The sequence below is a fragment of the Centrocercus urophasianus genome, unplaced genomic scaffold (assembly GCF_019232065.1).
Source record: "Centrocercus urophasianus isolate 14NV4802_14NV808 unplaced genomic scaffold, USGS_Curo_1.0 seq_13, whole genome shotgun sequence".
Lineage (NCBI taxonomy): Eukaryota > Metazoa > Chordata > Aves > Galliformes > Phasianidae > Centrocercus > Centrocercus urophasianus.
Window position 1 is genome coordinate 14,086,124 of NW_024884475.1, and position 24,609 is coordinate 14,110,732.

At 40.6% G+C, this 24,609-nt stretch overlaps 1 protein-coding gene and 1 long non-coding RNA gene across 10 annotated transcripts in view; one reads left to right on the plus strand and one right to left on the minus strand.

The window, feature by feature from the left end:
• LDB2 (LIM domain binding 2) overlaps positions 1-24,609 on the minus strand; it is a 212,676-nt gene that overhangs the window by 41,224 nt on the left and 146,843 nt on the right. For all 9 annotated transcript variants that reach the window (XM_042811784.1, XM_042811782.1, XM_042811783.1 and 6 more), the window contains exons 3-5: positions 11,325-11,497; positions 6,626-6,748; positions 4,929-5,012 (exon numbers count right to left, since the gene is read on the minus strand). In XM_042811784.1, coding sequence (XP_042667718.1) covers positions 4,929-5,012; positions 6,626-6,748; positions 11,325-11,497 — 380 coding nt within the window. The remainder of the gene's footprint in view (positions 1-4,928; positions 5,013-6,625; positions 6,749-11,324; positions 11,498-24,609) is intronic.
• On the plus strand, positions 11,298-22,793 carry LOC122156731. The gene is made up of 3 exons (XR_006167616.1): positions 11,298-13,618; positions 18,269-18,315; positions 21,508-22,793. It is a non-coding gene; the product is annotated as an uncharacterized LOC122156731 (long non-coding RNA).

Genomic DNA, 24,609 nt, shown 5'->3' on the forward strand with positions numbered 1-24,609 from the left:
CATAAACATCTGCAGAAGAGATGCTACAAGGACACTGCAAAAATCCCATACGGAATCCTTTCAGTAATTAAAGGGGGCTTATTTAAAAAAAAAAAAAAAAAAAGATGGAGACTTTTTACACGGGTAGACAGAGGAAAAATTGGAATAGTTTTAAATTAAAAGAGAGGAGATTTAGATTAGATGGTAGAAGAAAATTCTCAGGAAGAGGTGAGGTACTGGCATAGGCTGCCCAGAGAAGCTGTGGGTGCCCCATCTCTGCAGGTGTTCAAGGCCAGGTTGGATGGCCCTGGGCAGCCTGTACTGGTGGGTTGCAACCCTGCCCATGGCAGGGCATTGGAACTAGATGAGCTTTAATGTTCTTTCTAACCTAAACCATTCTATGATTCTATGAAATGAGTAACACTGGAGTGCCTGGTACAGAATGGGTGCTAGCACTCCTGTGATCAGCCTGAGCCAGGGGCTCTAAGGAAATCACCATGTGTGACACTGTAGTCAAAAGATGGCAACATCACGTTACTCACACAGGGAAATGGCTTAGTGCTGCATGGGTGACTATAAATACAGCATTTCTTTACCCAGAGCACCTGACTTTGCATCCTTAACAATGCTTGCACATAATCTTTCTCCTTCTTCACTGAAAATACACAAACTCCTGTTAAGTATTGACCAGTTAGCTGCCACAAACACATTAGGAGGAAACTAACACTCAAATGATCTGGATTCATTTCCTTTCCATGCATGAAACCATATTTAGAGAAACAAATTTCCCAGTGCATTAAAACTGTTGCATGTGCGTCCATTTTGGACACGCAAACAAAAATTTTGCACGCACATTGGACATAGTTACAAATGGATTGATTGCAATGTGAGTGTTGTCTTCAGAAAATTGCATCCCATTAAATAATTCATGTTATTCTCCTAGCAGAAGAAATCTGATTGTTTAGTGAGAAGCTAAATTAGTGAAAAGGAGGATTCAGAAAATACTGTTCTAAGTTGCAATAGTAATGCTTCATTACTGCTTGTACAGAAAACAAACTGGATAATTTGTAGCTCTGATAAGACCTGGTAAATGCACCGTGTGGGATTAAGGGGAAGTGCTGCACCAGCTCTACCTTTGGAGAGGACAGAAGCAGGTTGGGCTCCACTGACTCAAAAAAGCAGTTGCTGGAGCAGACCCACGGCATGGGGAGGGTGCTGGATCTGCACCCTGGTAACAGCTCTAAGAAATCACTCCAACTCACTCAATACAAGAAAGGAGAAACAAATTTTGGAAACCTGCTGGGCAATATACAGCTGTATGTCAAGGCTCAGGCCAGGTAGTCCTGCCTAATTGGCATTAGGGGCTGGCATTTCTATCATGTGAGAAATTTTGAGAGAATAAATCATTTTATAGAAGGCAGCATGAATTCTCTGAGCTCCAAACTGAATAGTGCTGCTGGCATATATCTGCTATTGAGAGTACATTCAAACACATTACATGCTGAAGAACAAAATAGCAGAGCAACAAGAAAACTGCAGACAAAAAATAAGATAATGTGTGTGGACTAATTCATCGTAGCTTGGTGGAAACTGGTCTTCTGCATGTTATCTCCATCTTTCAACTCTGTACAGGATCCCTGTTTGTTCCTGAAGTTGTACTGACTGAGACTAGGACACAGGTCTTGGGCTTATTATCTGATGGTTTGTAATATCTTGTAATACTTGATGACTTGATGAAAAATTACCTTTTAAAAAGCTTGATATTAATTTAAAACCTACAAGGTTTTGCTCATTATTTCTGAGACAGCCTGTTCAGCTCCTATTCAGCAGTTACAGCAAAGTCGGCTGACCCCATTGATGAGGTAATCAATTATGCTGGAACAAAACAAACTAGTAACTGGAAGGGAAGGAAACCTATGGTTTTTCTACAGTGCCAGAGAAAACAAAGAGAAAAAGCATTTGGCAAACGACACAGGACAAAATAATTCATTTCCAGGTTCTAGAATACATTCCAGAAAAAATACTTAAAGTTTGCATTAAATGTGATTAAAAAAAATAATCAATGTTTTTCTGTGAGGAGCACCTTTATTCTGAATAAATGAAGACAAAACAGGGCACACATCCAAAGCTGTGGCTCCACAGGCATGTGGCACTCTGGAATGGAGGTTAACATGCCAGCAACTGCAATTATTCCAAATAGCAATGATTTAGCATTCTGTGATGTCGAGAGTGCAAAAAATACAGGCTATGCCTTTATATCACAACCATCTGAAATCCAAGTTTAAATTCTGCCTTTAAAGCGACTGCAGCGCAGCTTGCTGCTGTGTGCACACTGGAGAATAAAAATGATTAATTCTGCCCATCAGTGAAGTTTTCGCTTATAAGTATTGCAAGCCTTTGCTGTGTGCAGCAGAAAAAAAAAAAGGAATCATTTTTATGCTTAGTCTGAAAACCTTATTCAGAAACATGTAACAGTACTAATTACTAAATACTGGGAAGACTGGATAAAATATCCTTTAATGCTGGCTTAAACAAAGGAGAAAACACCTTAAACCTCTGTGCATTTACGAGATACTTCTAGCTCACAATTTTACAATTCTGAGTTGAGAAAGGATTTTCATTTTAAAATTAACAGAAGAAAGTGATTGGAAAGAAGTAAAACAAATGGAAACATTTCATCTGATATGAGCTTGAGCTGAACATCTGAAAAAAAAAAAAAAAAAAAAAAAAAAGCAGAATGATCAATTCCTCCCAGCAAGAAAGAGAGGTACAAAGATTGGCTTGTAAAAAAGAAAAAAAAAACCAACCCTTTTGGAATCTCCACAGCAGGAGCCAGAGGAAGCTTTGCACCCAGAGACCTAATGTTGTCTGTTAAGCTAACTAAACTAGTAAGGAAGGAGAAAAAAAAGTAAGATTTCATCTTTTCATCCCCTTTCACTTCAGTGCTCATCTCCTCAGTGCTTAGCTTGATCCCAGTTTTCTTTTCCTGAGGATTTTTTTCCTCCCTCCCCCGCTTTCTTTCTTTCCATTTTTTTGATGCTGATGGGAGCAGTGTGGGTGTGAGGCATGGCTGCATCCTAGTGGGGCCCCTGCCTTTCTTGTGCACATCATCACGAGCGGCAGTTGCAGAACATGTCACAAAGGACTGGGAAGGGAATGGGGACAGGGATATGCTGCAAATTTGGCCTGGCCCTCTGAGCCCTGCAGAGAGCATATGCTGAACCAGCCCAAGCACTCACAGGTGTGTCCAGCCACGCTAAGGGAATCAAAGACCTCAAAAGTCAGGCAATATCTTGTGGCATAGGAAAACACTGAAAGAAAACATGGAAATAGTCTACTGAAGATAGCTGCTTGCTGCTGTTTGCCATAATGCAAAATGTGGTGTGATTTATGAGGGAGCCCTGGTGGCCATTTCTGGAGGACAGCTCCAGTATACCAAGCTGTGAGATCATAGAATCACAGAAGGGCTTGGGTTGGAAAGAACCTTAAACATCATCTAATCCCAACGCCTTGTGTCATGGGCAGGGTTCCCACTCACCAGCTCAGGCTGCTCAGGGCCTCACCACCCTCTGAATGGAAAATTTCTTCCTACCACCTAATCTAAATCTCCTCTCTTTTAATTTAAAACCGCTCCCCTTTGCCCTGTCTCTATCGGCACGTGCAAATAGCCAACTCTTCAAATCCGTAGCTCTCCAAGTTAGATAAGAGATGTTGGAGAGAATGCAATATACACAACATAGATGCACTGTCCTCGACTTTACAGGGGAAATTCTAATGCAGAGCCTTATTCCTCCAAGGTTTTATGACAAATTCTTCTTTCAGTTACAGCCAATCCGCCCTGTGTAACTCAGACTATAATTTGAACAGTAATTTCTAAGCCAGCACCACATAAACTACCAGCTACCCAACAAAGGCTTATTATTCTGGAAGAGCAAGGAAAACTACAGCCTGTCTATAAGCCATAGGCATACACAGTGAGAGAAATCTCACCATGTCTCCATCCTGACACGGTTCCTCCTTGGAGTCCAAAACACTCTGGGATAGGACTTCATCATAGGAAATATTTTACAAGGATCACAGCCCTGAAAAATGCACAGCTAAAATGCTGCAATACAGGCTCTCAGCTCTACCTTCAGCTGAAAAAAAAACCCTGCATTTTCTAGTGTGTTCTTGTCATCTTCAAGAAGCATCTTGAATTATTACACAGTTAGAAGGAATAAAACCAGATTTCTTGGGCAAGTTAGCTTGGTATATTATTGAGTTATCTGCCCTATTTTATCTATTAATGGCATGTTTAGGAATAAGAAAAATCTTAATTTTAACCTTGAAAAATGAACTCTACGAACCCATATTTCAGTGTATGCATTGTAAGCCCACACCAGGGAATACTCTGAAAAATAAAAATAAACTTACAAACTTTGAATGCACTTCAAGGGTCAAAAAGCAATGGGAACAAATGCATTATTTAATCATAAAAAAAACACACTCAATTCAATGCAAGGCTGAGGAGGGAGCTCAGGCTCCCAGAAGCACGTGAAACAAGAATTGGTTTGAGGAACTGCTGCAGCCAGACTGGAGCTGAGTGTTTGCTCAGAGGTGGAGAGGTGGAGAAGACAAGCAGTTGTTAATGAGAACAAGCTGCCATTTTCTCAGGAACAGTGAAACAGTTTTGCTTGAAAAAAATCAATCCTTTTGTCAAAGATGAGAAGTAATACCATCAAAAATACAGCATTGTGCACACATTCCCTCAATTCCATGACAAATTTCTTATCCTTTTTAATGCTGCATTATTAGCAACTACATCTTTATTGCAGTCTCCTGCACTTCTGCTAAGAGTTAGGTCCATCTCTTACCTGTCTGACACAGGCTCTGCTCTCATTACGTTGACTCAAAGCTAACAGTAACTTGTAAAAAATGCTCACAATAAATGTTGGCTATGGTATGCTTACCCTGAGGTAGTTGAGGGTGAAGTTTGTCAGACCCATTCGAGTGATGTTTTTGGACAGCTGCTCCAGCACCTGAGGGTCTTGTGCCTAAACAAGAGAGAGAAAAAGAATTTTCACTTTGCTTTTCATCTATTTGCTTTCCTTTATCCACTTGGTGGAATGTGGGGAAGGTTCTTTGAAGAGAGATGTCATTCCTATTGATAATGAATTTATGCCATAAGCTACAGAGCTCTGTTTGCACAGGAAAATGCAAAACCTTGAAGAACTGAACCAGAATGTTTTCCAATACTTCCTTCTGTCCATAACCATTCAAGTAATATACCTTGGAGGTCTGGTCATGCATAGGGCACAGACAAGTAGAGCACCCCTCCCACCCACTCCACAAAGAGCTTCCTGTAAGACCTTGAGCCTTTCATTTGTTCGCTGGAAAACAAGGAAAGTAAGCAGATAAAGGCAGAAGTAAAGAAGGTATTGCTTTCTTTTTGTGTATGAGAAATTGAAGCAGAGAACTCATCAAAGCACTTTGTAACAGACCTAATCATGTGAGAGGTGCTAAGCACAGGCTGGAGAACCTTTTTGGTTTAGGTTATTTTACTTCAGATGAAACTGGAAAAGCATGAGCACAGTCCTTCTATGACCCAAGCCAGGAGCTTCACCCGTGAAACCAGCCTCTGCTTTAGAATGAGATTGATCTCATTACTACAGTACCAGCTGGTTGTTCACTAGTCTGGTTCTAGTGAATCGCAACCTCCCTAAATATAAAATTGTGCCCACAGCCATCATTATTTAATGGGATACTGTTGAATAGTTCAGAAGTCGAACCCTCTTAAAAAAAAAAACAAAAAAAAAAACAAGCAAACAAACAAACAAAAAACTAGAAAAGAAAGGGATAGAAATAGAGGAAAATATTTCCAACAGTATTTCCATGTCTGGGCTGCTTAAGTTATTTAAAAGTCTTCTCTAAAATATATATCTTTAACTTTGGATATCCAAGTAACTTGATGTCAAAATAAGGACATATATTTGGGTTGTATTCTTACCCTCTACGACACTTTAGCCCTGTAATTAATTTTGCATATGGAGCGCTACTAATCTGAATGCTTCTGCAATGCAGAACTGAAAGTAGCAATAATACTCCATTCTGTGATTCCCCTCAGTGATTTACTTTATTGTAGTTTGACTTTATCCTGTAGAATATATAAAGTTTAAATGTTCCATTGTGTATGTTTTCATTCAATTACAAATAAAAAAAAGTCTTGAAATATTAGGAAGGGAAGACCTGAGTTACAACTCTGAAGTATTCTGAGTAAAGATGTGATATTTATTTATTTTCTGCCTGACATAAGGGTAAAATTAGTTAGCTTAATTTAAAGACCAAGAAAATTTGTATCTAAAAGGATGGAAATCCACTGATGTTAGTTTAGTTGATATCAATATGAACAGATTTTCAGCCCAAACCATACAGACCACCAAATGGGATTAAAAACAAAACTGTGCTAAACCAAAATGGAAATATAGCAACAGTGGCAACAATGAAGCACTGAGACAGGAAGGAGCAATGAAGAAACTCATAATGAATGTAGTTGCAGGCAAAAGAAAATATTTACAGTTAGTTGCCTTGGGTGTGAAATTTGCTGGAGTTCTTCATAAACCTAATCTCATCTCTTTGCATTAGGTCAAGTGAAAAAAGGATTACTTACATGCATGGCTAGAATGCTGCGTGGGACTAATTCTCTGTATTGTCTAATAGTAAAGTGCCATGTTTTTATTCTCATAAGATCATCAAAAGTAAACTCCAAGATAAGACGTCCTTCTGTGCATACCTAGAATACATAAAATGCATGACATAAATTCCCAGGAATTTTGCTTGCAGTAGTACTGTATCATCGACCAAACAACATTCAAAAATATCAGAGCAGTATTCTATTCTTCACCTGAGCTGGACTAATTATTTTTCTTTCTCACGGGGGGAAAAAATAAATGTGAGAAAATGGCCTTACTGCAGAGCAGACAGTACGTTATAATACTAAAGATTTCATAGCATTTCACTAAATCATATGTATTGCATCAGTTCTCTTTCTCTCTTGGTTCAGGACTGCTAATTAACGACCCAGCCTTGCAATGGAGGTGACTGAGGTCCAAGTGTGCACACTTGATGCAAAGTTGCTGACCACTGTTCCCAATTTTTCTTAGGTTGATCTTGCCTCACATTGGATGGGCACATAAACTTTCCCTTCCTATCCACTTGGAGTACAGGGTGCCCTGAATGGATGCGGTTGATGTTAATCCTTTTTTTTTTTTTTCTTTTCCCTTTCTTCTCATTCTTTTCCAAGTATTTTCCAAGTATTTTTATCTTTTTATCTCATTTTTACTTTTCTTTTATTTCTTACCTACTTTTATTAATGCTGCCCTTTCATGGAATGGTGGGACAGCAATGAAGAGCCAGAGGGTACAGTGGAGCTGCATCTATGGCCAGTGGCTCCTGCAGCACTGTGAGAGCTCTTATCTAAGGAGGAGATACATATGGGAGGCAGCAAGGGGATACTACCTGGAAATGATGAATAAAATAAATTACTGAAGATTTTTAAGCAACTGTATTTGGGAAAAAAAAAAAAAAAAAAAAAAAGCTGTAGTTGTGGACTTCTTTAAAAGAAGTAGGTGCAAAATACATGCCTGCCTTGGGGCACCCTGGAAAACATGAACGAGGCCTGATCCAAAATTTAGCTACCTCTATTGATTTCTTTTAATTGAACGCTTAGACTTACAACTCCTATTCCAAGCAGAATTTCAAAGTACAGGATGCAGAGATACTGTGGAGACATACTGTAACAGTTCTTTTTAAAAGAAAAGGTTCTTGCAAATTTAATTTTAAAACAACTAATAGTTAATTGAGCAACTAGCCATCCTAGATTTGGTTGAGGCCATTGGGCCTTTTTACAACCCTCGCTCACATCAGACTAGTTCCTGCTTTGGCAAAGTGTGGCTTTTCCAGTTAGCAGTTCATGAATGTTATCATGGCTTTTTCTCATGGTTGTTTCTACAAAAATACACAAGTAACTTTAACAGGCATGTTATACAGATAAACTACTCTAGACCTATAAAGAAGAATGCTGCAACAGGTTCTCCTCCGCCCCTTTTAGCATAGCTCAGTGAAGCCTTCAAATTCTTAATGTAACTTACGCTGTTGTTTGACCCTGATCTTGGTTTTCACATCACTTGTACTATGATAAGGAATGACCCAGAGATACAACACATGTGTGCAGATAAGGTTCAAAACAAGAAGAAAAGCATTCTGTTATATTAACATTACTGTGCTGAGGCCAAAGTTCCTGATTACTGACCGGTTAACTGAAAATACTTCAGGTTTAAAATATTTTTTAATAATAATACCTGTGGCTTCTCAAATGTTTCTTCTGCGGCTCAAAAACCCACAGCTCTTAACAGACTTATTTTATGCACTAGCATTAACAAATTCTAATAGAAAAACTGCAACACATACCTCATATCACTGTGGTAAAAATTTATACATCTTATAAAGGAATTTAATTTCCTTTTGTGGAGCAGAATTTTACACACTGCTTTTAATCAATAAAATTGGTGCAGTTCTTATTTTAAATGGGCCTTTTTTTTTTTTTTTTTAAATGCTACCTTTTACATAGAATCCAAAAAATCAAAAGAGTCTCCAATTAAGAAAACATTTTCTGTTGTGCTGAATTCATGTTACCGTACTGTGAGCTCTGACATTTTGTTTCTGTGGTAACCAAAATCAGCTGATTAGTTGGCATGGCAACAGAAAAGATGTAATCCCAGCAGACACACTCTAATCAATGCCCCCAGCACAGATGGTCTCCGGAGGATCAACAAGAAAGAGGCTGGCAGGCATTCAGCATATCACGTGGTTGCTCTAGACTAGGCCAGGAAAAAACTAAAAAAGAACGTTTCTCAAACTAACCAATAGCTTTTTAACCCCTTCGCTGCACTTATTAACTGTAGGAAATTCAACTGCCTGCATCTATAATAAATAAATTCATTCCTGTTCCATAACACTTGGATTCTTGCAGTAGTGACACAGTGCATCTTTTAAAACTCTTCCCCCTTCTGTTAATGGCCATCTCTCAAACCTGGCTTTAAAAGAAATCTGATGCTTTTACAAATCTGGAATTTGCTGGAGGGCCAAAATCACTGGGAGTGTTTGATTCCATGCTTGTAAATCAGTTTGATGGAGCACAAGAGAAGGCCTGCCCACCAGTGGGTGCTCCTGAGTGGGTGCTCAGGGTGGAAGCAAAGTTCAACCTTGGCGACAGCTATCAGGAACTATAAAAACCACAAACTGCAGAAAACCAGTGTGGCTATACATGAAATTGGGAAAACACTCAAAACCAGAGTATTGGAAATAGTCATAATTCTTTCCTTTGCTTGGAGAAACAATGAACATGGTAGTCAGGGCTTTGGCCTCTTCTTTGCCACTCTAATTCATGCCATGAATTGTATTCATTTATAGCTTGACAAAGTCTGTTCTTAAGCGTGTGCCTTACTTAACGTAGACAACGGCCTTCTAAAGACAAGCTGAACTATTTGTATCCGCACTGGTAGGCATGTTCTAGCCACATTTGTTTGAAAAAAATTGGAAATGCCGTATTATATATTCATCCAATACTGCAGTATGCAGTGAGTAGCTCTAACTGAGAAAATGTTGAAATGAATAAAATGCAGCTGCGGATTCCTGATTCAATATGTGATGAGAACTGTTCCAGCCCATTATATTAGATGCTAGTGAATTTGTAGCTTACAATTTGTTTGTGAAACTGAAATAGCTATTAACAAGAATAGCTTATTTTTATTTTTGCACTAAAAAACCCCTTTCACTGGGTCAAATTCAGACATCATGTGAGGAGCTACTCAGTCAGCTGGAGCGCTGCTTACGAGAGTTCTGTTCTTCCAGCAATGCTGTGGGAGTTAGAGCCTACCTTTATGTTCAAGATCCATGACCTCACTATCTCTGCTAGAAGTTACACATACACAGCTGAGACAGCATTTGGCTCTAACTTATTTCTGAGAGCAATGCATTCTTTTCTCCTCTATTCCACTATATGCTGTCTTCTATTTCAACAGTATTACTTATCCAGCCATTTTAACATACAGCCATTACAAAAAAAAACACCACCCATTCTTTAAAAGCAGCTCCACAAAAAAAGCAGCCTCCCTGCACCTCTCCATGTTTTCTACATGTGGCAACCATGACAACTACTACCTCAGTGCTCGGGAAGAAAGAGGTGCCATCCAGGAGTACCTCCATGTTTGTGTCTGTGTAAACCACAGGGGGCTGGAATGGGACAGCTGGAACAAATATGCCATAAAATACACACCTCCCAGCTCACCAGCACTCTGCTCATTGGTGGCTTCTTCTCCCTATCCTTTAAGTCCCACACCAGGAGGAATTAAATTGTTAGAGAAGACACAAAATGCTAAAACAACATGTGCCACGCAGCCTCTACGCATGATGTTGTCAACATCAGTGCCTTGTTAAACTCAAAAACCTCCCCAGTTTTGTAGGATGTGGGCAATATGGATGGATTATCTCCTGATGCGCCTTTTCTTTTATACTTTTTTTCCATGTGAAAATTGATGTTCACAGAAATGAACAGGTACAAGATGCAAAAGAAACATTTTCTGTCAAATTATGAAGTGTGCCTTTCCATTTTCAGAATCAGTTTACTGGTTTTTAAAGGTAGGATTTTCATTTTGACTTGGACTTCCCATCTTTTTGGTACTGTTTTTATAAATATACAACACTCACTTTAATTAAAGAATTGAAGTAGCCAATGCATGAAGATAATATAATTCACTATATTCCACAGTTCACTATCAGTTGCAAATAAATTCAATATGTACTAACTGCCTGATGCAGAACATGCTCAAATCAATTGAGACCTTCCACTGACTTCCCTGCCCTTTGGACCAGCATCCTACTGTACTAAATCACCTTTTTCCCAGAGATTTACAGTCCTTAGACTGAGTATCAAGTGTAAAGTGAGCCACCCAAAATGGTAGGCACCAAGCAATGTAAAATCTCACTGTTGCTTTAAAATTGAGCCAAGAGAAAAGGAGATGGGCAGGTTGCTTTTAATTCATGTACATCTGGTAGTTCCAGAAACCTGGCATTATGTGCTTCTCTTGCAATCTTTCTGGGAGAATTGCAGAAGATGCCCACAAAATTTTCCAGTCATGTAATGAATACAGAAAATAGTAATTAAAGGGATTCAAGAGTTTTCAGTATTAGAAATAATCTCAGTCTACCAGAAAAATGCAACAGCCAATATTTTTCACTCTTATACACACCAGAAAGAAAGAAAACAAAACAAAAACAAACAACATGCTTTTTTGAGTCTTCCCTGTTACCTTGGTAAACATGGGTTTTCCATGCTGAGTGACCATGGTGCATTGATCACAGTCCACTGTGATGGATGAGTTGTGGTATGACTCTTTTGAGTGCTTGAGAATGTAATACAGGTCTGTTACACCTCCTTCAAAGACAGTGCTAAAATAACGAGGAATGAGGGTCCTTCCAATTGCTGTGAGGAAAATACAAAGCAGAATTCAGCAAATGCTCTAGGTTATAAAATCTTCAACTATTTGCTAACAGAACATGAATAAATTTAAGTGCAATGAAATCAAACTTTCATTTAAGTAATATAACACGTTTTCTGTCTGCTGTAGAAATGGAGTTGTGCCTGCTCCTAGTGAAATCAATGAGCACAGCTTATTCTGATATTCAGAGAGAGTGATCTCATCTTATTCAATCTCTTTACACTGATGGTGAGTTAGAGTCACTTTTGAAACCATCTGCAAGTTTTTTGTCCCAGTAATTATCATACAGAGAGCCACATGGTGCCAATTATGACTGAAAGTTGGATATTACTCATAAATGTATAAAGACAAGTGCTGAGCACTTACAGAAATGCATTTTTACATTCAAAAAAGCAAAGTGCATTTATATAGAGTAGTTGTGGACACAAATATGTTTGCATGTGTGCACATGTGTATGTATATACAGCTGCACACACACTGTTGACTGCGTTGACTGCATAGGAAGCTATGGCTGTCAATCTGGAGAGTGAAGAAAAACCTGCGAATGCAATACAGTGTATGTTACACAACATACGATTGCCAACAAAGAGTCTACCTGAAATCTCTCTTTAGACTGAGTGTATTTGTGCCACAGGCTGGAAGGTCTGTGGTAGCTTATATCCACTCTTAGTCCTCAGGAGCATGGACTTCAAGTACTGAGTTCTCCAAGTAAGTAATAGTAATAGTGAGCATGGCATGCATTTTGGATGCACAGACTAGCAGAAAACCGGTATCAAAGGCAATTATCTCACATGCAACCGATGCTTTCCACCTGTTTTTTTTACAGATAAATTTGGATGCAACCACAAGCTTGTATGAAAGAACACTTTAGTTTATAATAGACCAATACCCATACTGAACGAGTCATTGCCTAGCATGCATTAATCAATCCACAGTAATTCTGAGTGGTGGATACATGAAAATTACCTCCATCTTCAAAGGGAAAAACTGAGAGATCTAAACTAAATGTTCTGGAACAATGAGACAGAAAAGTCACCACCAACAGGCAAAATTAGAGTTGATTAGCTCCTAATTCTTACTTATCTACCAGGACTATGCGGTGACTCATGTCTCTCTTATACCTTTCAGAGTAATTTCTGAAGAACTTATTTTCATAGGAATTTTGCCAGCATACAAACAAGGGCACTTGACCCTAAAAATGTATTTGCAAGTGGGTGTTGTAAATTAAAAACTATGGTGTTTTCACAGAAGTGGTTTCTGTGAAAGCTGTTTCTGCTCGGTGTGTTACAATGTGGAGTATTTCAATGTGCAGTTATAATGCACATTATGTAAGGAAAATATACAAATGTAGGAAATAAGGACTTAAAGCTTTTACTGCAATATTAGATATCAACATAATTTTAAGGATTAAAATATACTGTGTTCGCTGGATATGGCTGACAGTTCAATGAATACTTTGAACAACTATTCTACAACTCAAGCTCCTAAAAAACCCACCCACTCACCATGGCCATGCATGTATTAATTTTCTGCAGTTTTTTAATTCAATTTAGAGAAAATGAAGTCCAGTGTATCAGCATAAGACTCGAGCTTTAACTCAAATTTTTCCGTCTTGGTATGGTATATAGCAAAACTTGAAACTTTTCCATCATGTTAATTTTTTGCTCCCCTAAGGCTAATTAGTGCAAATTAAATTTCCTGCTAATCATCCTAGGCAGCAAATGTGTGATATGAAAATCCAGCATTCCTACTGATTGTGATAAACCTCTATTCACGTGACTTAGGCATCACATAAAATCCTGAAACTTCTTTAACTGCATTTATAGACCATTCCTGAAGTAGCATAGTCATATGGTGCTGGTTTTAGCCTTGTAACCGCAGCTACAACACAATAAAGAAGGCTAGAACTACATTAAATATCTTATTATTTTTCCTACTAAGCACTGTCTGTTCTTGCCACCGGGATCTGCTACTGTGAATAATGAAGTGAGGAGCCAAAAGGATGAGGAGGAACAGAGGTGCACATAAGGTGGTGCCCCACAGAACCTCATTTTCATCTACAGATGCCCATGCAGACTCTGTCTGTAAAAGGAAAAGCTGCTCATGTGAGTGTCTAGCATACACTACCATAAACTCCAGGAGAAACAGTCACAAAACCCTACTAACAAGTAGGCTGGTCCTCAGCTCACTGAGCTGCTTTTGCTACAGAAGACTGAAGCAAATCCAAGGCTTGGGCTCTCTTCCTGAAGCAATTCACGGCTTAAAAAGCTAACTTATTTTCTAGTATAAATATGACTCTGTACAATGGTAACAGCTTATTTATGCAGAAGACATTTCCAAGAACAACAAAGGGCTGTGCAACAAGCCCTTGTAACCACAAACTTTCTGTGTTTTAAGTGCAAAAGGCTTTCCTTGATGTTTTCTCCTCCAGAACATAACTGTGTGTATGAATATCCAAGCACTCTCAGCTCCGCTCTTTATTACCCCTCCTCCCCCTCCCCCCCCCCCCATGTCTCCCTGTTCCCTACCCTCACGGTCTTTCTCTTTCCCATCTTATGGTCAGTTTATACGCACAGGTTATCCTCCATGTTCACGGTTCAGCTCTCAGTGCTGCCCTGTCCCTTCTCCCCCTCCTCACATAGTCTGTTCTCCTTGCCCAGGCAGGCTCACTAATCCCCCTGTAGCTCCCCAAATCCCTCATTCTCTTTACCTAAAGGGGGCCACACTATCTATTTGCAGTCTCCCTGTTCTCCTCCTCTGCCCCCCAAATGCCAGCTTCATGCACACTTTCTCAGTGCCCTTCCCAGCTACCCATGCTGCACAAAACTCCTTGCCTCTACAGTGTAAATCTTTCTTCTGCTTCTGAATTTTGTGTACTTTTCCCCAGGATCTTCTGTCTCCTACTTTTCTGCACTCTGCTTTATCTGACTCCATCCCTCCTCCCTTTGCTCAGCATTCTATCCAGCCAGGGACAAGGTAAGAGCATCTCTTTCTGCCCTCCATGCAGCTAAGCAGCTCCCTGTTCACTGTCCGTGTTTTTCTTACTGACTTCTAACCCTCCCATAATCAGCTTCCCTCTTCTTCCTTTCACCTTCTAGTTAATACTTCTGTCCACTCTCACACTTCGGTGCCATCAGATTTCTTCTCTGGTTTAGTCCCCCTCTTCTTTTGCCTTCTTTTCCCTCTTTCCTCTATGCTTCTAATGCCTCACTGGAGTGAGAGAGTTTTCTTCCTGGATTTTCCAGTGACAGTGCCATGGTCAAGCCGCTTGCTTGACTGGGAGCTCCGGAGAAGGAAGGGCTTCCTGCTTTCACATGCAGCACTGGCTGACCATACATCAGGGCCTGGAAACGGGGTTTACAGTGGAAAAATCCAGGAGTCCACAGAGCCTTGAGTCCAGCTACTCTTTGTAGTAGATGTGGAGATATCCCACTGGGCTCCATGAGTAGGAAAGTCTTGAAAATTTCAGCTGTCAAACTCTAGTGAGGCTTCAGATGAGTACTTCGGAATGGTGTCTTTTTCCACAAAGATCCATAAATTTAATAAATTTGCTAAATTCAGTCAGGTTTACACAAGGAGGACAAAAGGCAACCCCTGCCACAAAAGTAAGCAATCCTGCTCCACAGCATCATATGGATGTGAAAATAAAAAGTTGCAATAATTTTGTAACATGGACAAAACAGTTCTTGTTTTTTTTTTTCATTTTCAAAAACAGAAATCATTTTTGACTTAGATAAGAGAGAACTAGCTACAAGCAAAATAAACCACAATTTCAGTTTTATTGGCTTAAGTTTGGCAAAATTATAAGTAACTTGAAAGAAGTTATTTTAATAGGATTTATTAAACAGTATTAATAATAGATGCTATATCATCTGCCTGCAAGAACAGATTAGAGAAGCCACGACTGCAGATGTTGAAGCTCTGAGCCCAGCACTCAGGGTTAGAAAAGCAGACACAGATTCACACCTGCATCTGCAAGAACACTAGCAGAATCTTACAGTGCTATTATCCAGTACAGGCTGTTTCACTGAGTGAAATGCAACATCCTGCACTATAAGAAATTGGACACACTGTGAGCTAGAAAGAAAATTCACCTACCCCTCCCTCAGCACTCAGGCATTAATGCCAGATCCCCATAATGCTACTTTGCATTTTGTCCTGAGCAGCATCCTTCATCCTTAACTGAGTATCTGAGGACATACTCTTTCCCAAGAGAGGCAGACGATGCCTCTTAATGCTTGCTTCATTTGTGCTAGCAAATCCCTAGACAACAAAGAAAACTGGCAAAGATCAGCTGGATTTATCAATGGGTGATGACGGTTATTTATATGAAGGTGTCTGTAAGAAAGGTGTATCTGAAGTGATTATTTTGCACAAACTACAGGACTGTTACTCGCTGGGATGCCAAACCTTCAGCTTGCTCACTCATGTGACAGCCTGGCTACGCATGGCTCTATTTACATTTCCAGAGGATAAGAGACCTAACTACAATTTTAGAATTGAAATTTAACGGGTAGATATGTTGACACTTCCCTGGACATGAGTGGTCCAGAAATCAATTAATCTAATCCACGTAATTGTGGTACCACCACATGCCATGTGGTGGTGGTACTGTTGTTTTGTTTTTCCTAAGGAAGATTCAAGTAAAATCGAAAGTAAACATGTTTTTCTAGTTCATAGGAAACGGGTATTATTCGTGAGCTAGAAATAGAAGAAAACTTCCTCCCTTTGTGAAAGATATGCTGTCAAATTCTCAATGCCTTCTCTATAGAATGCAAGTTCGTGGCCTCTGTTGCAGAAGCAGGGCTCGACAGCAAAACCCTCCTTGCTCAATGCACTTGTCAAAGGTTGCCTTTACAGTACAAGCTCTCAGCAGCAGAGACTTCGTTTTAGCATATATGTACACAGCATGTAGGATAACTGCCAAATTGGTATAGAAGTCAAACAATAGAAGTGTTAACCAGAGAAATAAAAATACTGGTTTGATTGCTTCCAGACTGTTTTTTGCAGCCTGTCAAGTCCTGTGTCTTCAATTAGAGCTATGATATAAAATAAACAGTAAAACAGACACAAATATAAAAGCATAAAATATAAAAAGCCTTCTAAAGTTCCAAAGAATCAGCAACAGAATGAAAAAAATGACACTGTGCCTGTTGCTTAAATGAGCTCTGTCTGGAAGCTGTGGTACTGACTGCAGCTGATTATCTCATCAACACATTACAAAGATGGGATTGGTGAACAGCACTGGTTGGGAGAGCAGGTTTTTTGGCTTCCAAACCAAAAAGTTGAGAAGCCCTGTACAGCTCCAGGCAGATTATGGAAGCCTCTTGCTTGGGAGATTATCACAGCTGGGGTTCAGTAATTAAATGGAGATTCTAAGACCAACTTTCCCTCAGCCAGATCTAAGGGCTGGGGGAGTCTGGAGATGACTTCTCACTGACCGCAAACGAGCTTTCCTGAGCACCACAGAAGAAAGCCTGAGCTTACTGTCATTTGTTAATTGACATCTCTGGCCTTGGCTAATTGACATCTGTGTGGACCCGAGGCTGGCGCAGTCATTTAGGCATGCATTTGTAACCAAAATAAATGAATGCACAAAAAGCAAAACATTATGGAGTTATAGAGTGATGTCATTGCTCTCCTTCTGTCCCTACTTTTGTTTGAATTTGCCCAGATTTGTCTCAGTGAAATATCACATCAGGTGTTCCCTCCCAGATGCAGCCCACCTGGTTGGGATGCAGAGGGGGTTGAGATGCATGCTTTCTCTAGACTTTGCTCAGCAGCTCTGCCAAAACTGAGGAGGAGGGAAGGGAGAGAACTGAAGCTGGAAAGAGTCCCAAAGTTGTACATGTGAACAACCATCCACATTTACAAAACCTTTCCTGGTGAGTGGATTCAAACCCAAACAAAATGAATCTGTCAATACCCAGGAAAAGCTGAAGGGCAGTGAAAAGACAGTCTAATTAAAGTCCAAATTCTGTTTCAGAGATGTGTGGGACACATTGATTAAACCACCCACATGTGTCCAAGGCAGAATCTGGCACACACAGACCCATCCTTTTTTATTCCCTGTCTAGTGGTTAAGATTGAGCTTCTATCATTTAGACTACTTATAGAATTACTGTTATAATGTACGCTTGATCTGCACTGATCTTATGGGAAAATTCCAGTATTTTATACAAATAAAGTATTAAATAAAATAAAATGTATGATTTTGAAACTATTACAACTATTACAAGTAATGGTAAATACACTATTGTATACTATTAAGAGCAGTATACTACTAATAGTAATAGAGGTATTTTACATTCAGAAAATATCTGTGTAACCTGCAGATGGAATAGTTTAGAAACTCCATGAAGTTTGGAGGGTCATTTACAAGTGTTACCTCCAAATTTTTGAGAAGTAAAATCAGCTGCTTATTCATTCCTCCCCTGTCCATACAGATTTGTTTTTATCATTACTGATCTCCCTAGTATTCTGTGGCAATTAGGAAAAAATGAATGTTTCTGATGATTTTGCCTTTGTTCTCATTTTTTAACAAAACTGCAAAGATGAGTAACATGGATTCAGTGCTGTGACTGAGTGCCTTGAATCCTTCCCACACTCAAACCCCATGTTTAGTTTTTTTTCTGATCCATGATATCTGCATTATCTTATTTATTCTTATGTCAAAACTACTGCATACAGACTAAATTTTAACCAATAGTACTAAAACATATGCAATTATACATGTCCATTTTTTTCTTCTACAGTTCCTGTGTAATTCAAGCGTTGTTAGATTAGACTTCCTTTTCTTCCAGTAAGTATTTTCTAACACCATTTTATCCTGGTATTTGCCTATATAATTTTGATTCAGTTGACAGTGTATTTCCTTTTCTTGTAGTCTGTAACTAACACTTCAATCCTCTAAAACACACTTGAGTCAAGAACAGGTAACAGAAACTTCGTGTCAATGAGAGCTCAGCTTAATTCTCCAGACTTTATGACCCTTACTCTCAGAGATCCATAATCTGCAACTCAGACTTAAATCCGTCTCTCTGAAAAGAGATATTTTACTATAATTCATTTTTGTGAAAGTAGCCAGAAAACAACTATAAAAAGCTCTATGTCTCAAGAAAGCAACGGATTAGTTTTTCATTAAGGAACTCAGCCAACCTACCTATTACAGCCTCCCAACCTTTTCCGTACTATACTATCAGCACCCTAGCAAAGTTTTTAAGGAATTGCATGCTTTAAAATTCAGAGCCTTCAGATCTGTAGAGTATTTCAGCCCAAGAGTGAGAACCTGGGGACTAGGGAATGTGGAGAGTAAATGGCAGAGCCCAAAATCCCTTCCAGCAGTGTACAGCCCAAGGCTGGGCTTGAAGGGCTTCTCAGGTATTATTTGGTCCAGCTCCCTCAGAGCAGATCACTCACAGGGGTTGCCCAGAACACTGTCCAGTTGGGTTTTAAACATCTCTAAGGATGGAGCCTTCATGACCTCTCTGGGCAGCATATGCCAGTGTTTCGTCACTTTCCAAGGAACATGCTTTTTCTTATGTTTAAATGAAACTTCATGAATTTTGCTGAGTGACTCAAAGAAGATTCTGTCTCTGCCTTCTTTATCTACCCCCCATCATATTCTTATTTAGATTGACAAGATCCACCCTCTCCAGGCTGCATGGTCCCAACTCTCTCAGCTTCTCCTTGTCCAGCCCATGCCACCAATTTGTAGTCACTACTGTGCCTTTGCTGGCCTCACTCCAGTATAGATATGCCTTTATTCTACCAAGGAGCCCCGCCTGCAAACCCTGCTCCAGACATGTCTCCTCAGCAGGGAGGTGGCCCATCCTTTGCTTATACTGCTGGCATCATTCTTACTGCAGAATTCTCTGCCACACAGGCACACTACCAGCTCGTGGTTAACTTGAACTTAGGGTCTCCAGCTTGGGAATCGAGGCTGACTGCAAGAGGATGCACAGAAAATGTCTGCTGAGCAGACTGACTACAGAAGGCAGATGTATCACAGCCAGCACCTTGAACTCCAGCACAAACAGCAGAATACTACTGTTGCATGACTCTGGACCAGCTTCAGGCTTGAACTCTTTGCTCCACATCCAGGGATAGTACTCTAATAACCTACGGAGTTTAGGATATTCTCTTTCATACAGACCAATCATAAAATAAAAATTCAGAGCTCATTTAGTTTGTTGCTTAATTTAGGTTTAAATTAGAAATCTGAACTGGGTTTCTAGCAATAAAGAGCAGACCCTTACCTGACACTGAAAAATTCACAATTTCTTAATAACAGCCACAGTATATGCTGATTTCTTAGGCTGAAATGCAAATGGTTTGAGGGGGTTACCCACATTCTTATTTCACAGACAAAAGATCTATCTTAGATGAGGAAGCTCTACTTCTAACTATAAAATGTCCACATATTATATAAATCAAAATCATAATTCTCCAGCAAAAGTCCATACACAGATACTTCAGTGAAGAGAATATTTATATTTGCATAAAAAAATCTGCACTTAGAATGCTAATAAGCCAGAACAAGTAGTTTGTCTGGTTGCTGTATACAGTCTATGCTAATCATTGTTTGAAGAAAGAACATTTCAGTTAACTTTGTTCAACAACTGCAACGAAGAAAGTTTTAAAGGCAGAGCAAAGAGGTTATTCACAGCTGTATGACAAACCACTGTCAAAATATAACAAACCACAACCAAACTCAAGCAGAAAATGACAAAATGTAAGACCGTAAAAATGATGGAAATTGTGCAGGACAGGCATTTTAGATGAACAAATGCAATCTGTACCAGCATAAAGGACCAGCACAACACAGAAAATGATACCCAGGAAAGTCGTCTGAAGAAGTAAAGGCAAAAACATAAAATTCAAATGACAGAATACCAAAAGGAAGAGACAAAAAGCAGGCAAAACATCCAGTTGTATTAAATCAAGCACACTTCTGACCCCTGACTTCACATGACCCACTAGAATACTAAACAAGGCATTAAACAAAAAAATCACATAAAAGCAGAGGAAAAATGACATTAAGATAAAATGATATTGGCCATACTCTCACATATTGCCATAATTCTTTCATACAGATAACCACACTTCTCTGGGGCAGAACCTAGAGCTCAACATCCAAGCGTAGCTGCCACAGAAAATGGGTTTTTGTCTGTCCATGGCATGTCTCTGTTGGTTGCACATATTGCCCAGTTCTACTCAATCTCTTGTTGATTTCAACCCAAATCATTCTGCAAAAATTAAGCAAGTCACTGGAACCACCCCAACTACCACCTACAAAGATTCTGGTTATTTTACTGGGGATCTTTTGCTAAAAATTGCATGCAAGTGTGCAACAACATCTATTGTATCATGCATACTGGCACAAAGTTGTTCTGAAGGCAGATGTCTGCAAACGTAATCCCAACAGCTCCTGATCTCCACTGTTTTCTCTGAATCAAGCTGAGATGGGAAGCTGAAGCAGCAAGAAAAACAGTCTTACGTGAGCTCTAAAAATAGTATGAAACATTTACAGCTTGCATGAAGAATAAACAACTGACAAAGTACTGATCTGAATAATGTATATCTCCCTTTAACCCACAGAAGCATTAAAGGAGTTGCAAGTGACTAAGCCAGCACATCGTATGTTGCCTTTTCACTTCTAAAATTCCTGATATATGCTCAGGTGAAATCAGCAGCAACATACATCTTACACGAGTTGACAGATCATGGTTTAGGGGTTAGTCCAGGCTGCAGGTGCCACCACCCCTGCAGGCCGAGCACTGATGTCCTGAGGAAAGGCCTAAGGACAAACATGGCTCGGCTCAGGCAAGATTTACTTTCTTCTTGGATGCAATTTGCATCTCCCTGCAAGCCTCCTATTCATGAGAGAAAGCTACTTGCAGCACTTCAGCAGCTAGTTTAAGTTTAGTTAGCCATGAGTGTGTCTGTTAAATATGTTGCAATCAGATAGCAATTTCCGTTGCTAATGCTACAGGGAACCCAAAAGCTACATGCCTTCATGATGTGCCACGACATCGACACAAGCTAACCCTATGAAGAAGCTGGACATATTATTTTGGACTCTGAGCCAGGTGTGGATGGCCACATGGTTTCTGGTCAGCTCAGTGTGTGAAGTGGACAGGCTCATATACGCCTCTGCATGTAAGCAGAGCTGGGCTCCTCAGCACTGGAAGACTCTTCATGGCAAGATGCAAGCCCACAGGCAGGTGATGTGAAGAACAATTGTTCCTCTCCTGCATGCAGGACTTCATCCTCATCGCAATCGGTCAAGCATCGCTGCATGGCTCACATTCAAGTTAAAAATACTAGAGGTGAAATGTGTTTACCTGTCCATCAAAGGGGACGCAGCATGGTGGGAGAATGTGTGAACAACTGGTGGGGGGTGAGGGGTTACAGTAATATGATAAAAGATACACGAGGCATTCTCAAAACCCTGAAACTGCAATGAGCACATGTGGATTGATAGCCAGCATGATTTTTCTCGTAATTTTATGCTGCAGACGTATGAACAATATCTCACCAGTGGATAATATCAGTTGTCGGTTATATACATGTTTTATAACAACCAGAACACTGTTTCTCAAAAAGCCGTCGGTGGCTAGCTTTGATTTCCTTTTTTTCTGCAGTAAAGCTTGCTTTCCCACTCTCTTTCACTTTAAAGCTAATGGAAGCTAACTGCAGAGAAAGTAAAAAGGTATTCAACGTGTTAGACACAATCATTAGGAAAATATTCTACCATTTAAAAGTGTTTTGTTGGTTTTAAAAGTACTGCTTGTTTATTATCCTTAAAAAAGAAGGCAAGTGCCCTGTGTTCAGCTATACAAATCAGTTGTCTGACAAAATAATGTCAAATAATAAATAACCACTTTCAGAAAAGGGCAAGCAATGTAACAGGCTTATAATCCTCAGTTAGAGCACACATTATATGCGGTTTTAAATAAAATTTTACGCAGTAAGTAATGTGGAATGCTCTTAACTGGAAAAAGGCAACATCTGTAATAAGTGCTGCAACAAACCTGTACTGAAACTGCAATAACCTCTTTCTATGTTTTATGTCATTTTCGCTATATGACGCAGTTTTTCCACATTTCACAGAGTGCCATTGTATCATCTTCTTGATATACCGTTGTTGCAATGACTGACTATGATTTCTAGAACCACTGCATGTACAGGCATTGTGACAAACCTGATCTGCCACTGTAAGGACAGCTTCAGGGACCTTCTGAGCATAAAATATGGCCACCAATAGGGTCATCCCAAATGTCCACCCACACCAAAATCTCTGCCTGGTAACAACCGAATAAATAAAACAAAAAAGAAACAACAAATAAAGGAAGACAAGAGGGACATGATCCTTGCCCTGGTCCACCATACCTGCTCAAAAAAAATTGCAGGTGGAAAGCAACGAAAGAGATGGCTGCATTCAAGGACAGGCTGAAAGAAGGCTGCTAGGTGACCTGATAGCAACCTTTCAGTATCTTAAGGGGAGCTATGGAAAGGAGAGAAATTCTTGAGCAGGGTCTGTGGTGATAGAACAAGGCAAAATGGCTTCATGCTTAAGGAGGATAGATTTAGGGTGCATATAAGGAAAAAGGGTGGTGAAACACTGGAACAGCTTGCTCAGATCACAGAATCACAGAATCACAGAATCACCCGGGTTGGAAGGGACCTCAAGGATCATGTAGTTCCAACCCCCCTGCCTAGCAGGGCCACCAAACACACACATTCAGATCAGGTTGCCCAGGACCCCGTCCAACCTGGCCTTAAACACATCCAAGGACGGGGCATCCACAACCTCCCTGGGCAGCCCGTTCCAGGGCCTAACCACTCTCCTTGTATAGAACTTCCCCCTAACATCCAACCTAAATCTTCCCTCCTTCAACTTCGATCCATTTCCCCTAGTCCTGCTGTTGTCAGCCCTTTTGAAGAGTTTACTCCCCTCCTGGGTGTAGGTTCCCTTCAGGTATTGATAGGCTGCAATGAGGTCACCCCGCAGCCTTCTCTTCTCCAGGCTGAACAAGCCCAACTCCCTCAGCCTGTCCTCATAGGGGAGGTGCTCCAGCCCCCTGATCATCTTAGTCGCCCTCCTCTGGACCCTTTCCAAAATCTCAATGTCTTTCTTGTACTGAGGGCTCCACACCTGGACACAGTACTCCAGATGGGGCCTCACAAGAGCCGAGTAGAGAGGGACGATCACCTCCCTGTCCCTGCTGACCACCCCTCTCCTGATGGAGCCCAGGATCCCATTTGCCTTTCGAGCTGCCAGAGCGCACTGCTGGCTCATGTTCAGTCTCTCGTCCATCAGGACCCCCAGGTCCTTCTCTGCCGAGCTGCTCTCAAGGACCACTCCTCCCAGCCTGTACGGGTGCCTGGGGTTCTTCCGGCCCAAATGCAAAACCTTGCACTTTGCCGTGTTGAACCTCATTAGGTTCACCCGAGCCCAGCCCTCCAGCCTGTCGAGGTCCCTCTGAATGGCATCCCTTCCTTCCACCGTATCAACCGCACCACTCAGCTTGGTGTCGTCAGCAAACTTGCTGAGGGTGCACTCAATTCCCTCATCGATGTCATTAATAAAGATGTTAAAGAGCACCGGTCCCAAGACAGACCCTTGGGGGACACCACTTGTTACCGGCCTCCACCTGGACATAGAGCCATTGACCACCACCCTCTGTCTGCGGCCTTTCAACCAGTTTCTTACCCATCGGGTCGTCCACCCATCAAATCCACTTCCCTCCAATTTGGAGATGAGGATGTGGTGGGGGACCATGTCAAAGGCCTTGCTCAGGTCCAGGTAAATGACATCAGTCGCCTTCCCTTCGTCCACCAATGCCGTCACTCCATCATAGAAGGCCACAAGATTAGTTAGGCATGACCTTCCTTTGGTGAAGCCGTGCTGGCTGTCTCGGATCACATGCTCATTCTTTATGTGATCGAGCATGTTGTCCAGGAGGATCCGTTCCATGATCTTCCCAGGCACGGAGGTGAGACTCACCGGCCTGTAGTTCCCCGGGTCCTCCCTGCTCCCCTTCTTGTATATGGGAGTGACGTGACCCTTCCTCCAGTCATCCGGGACCTC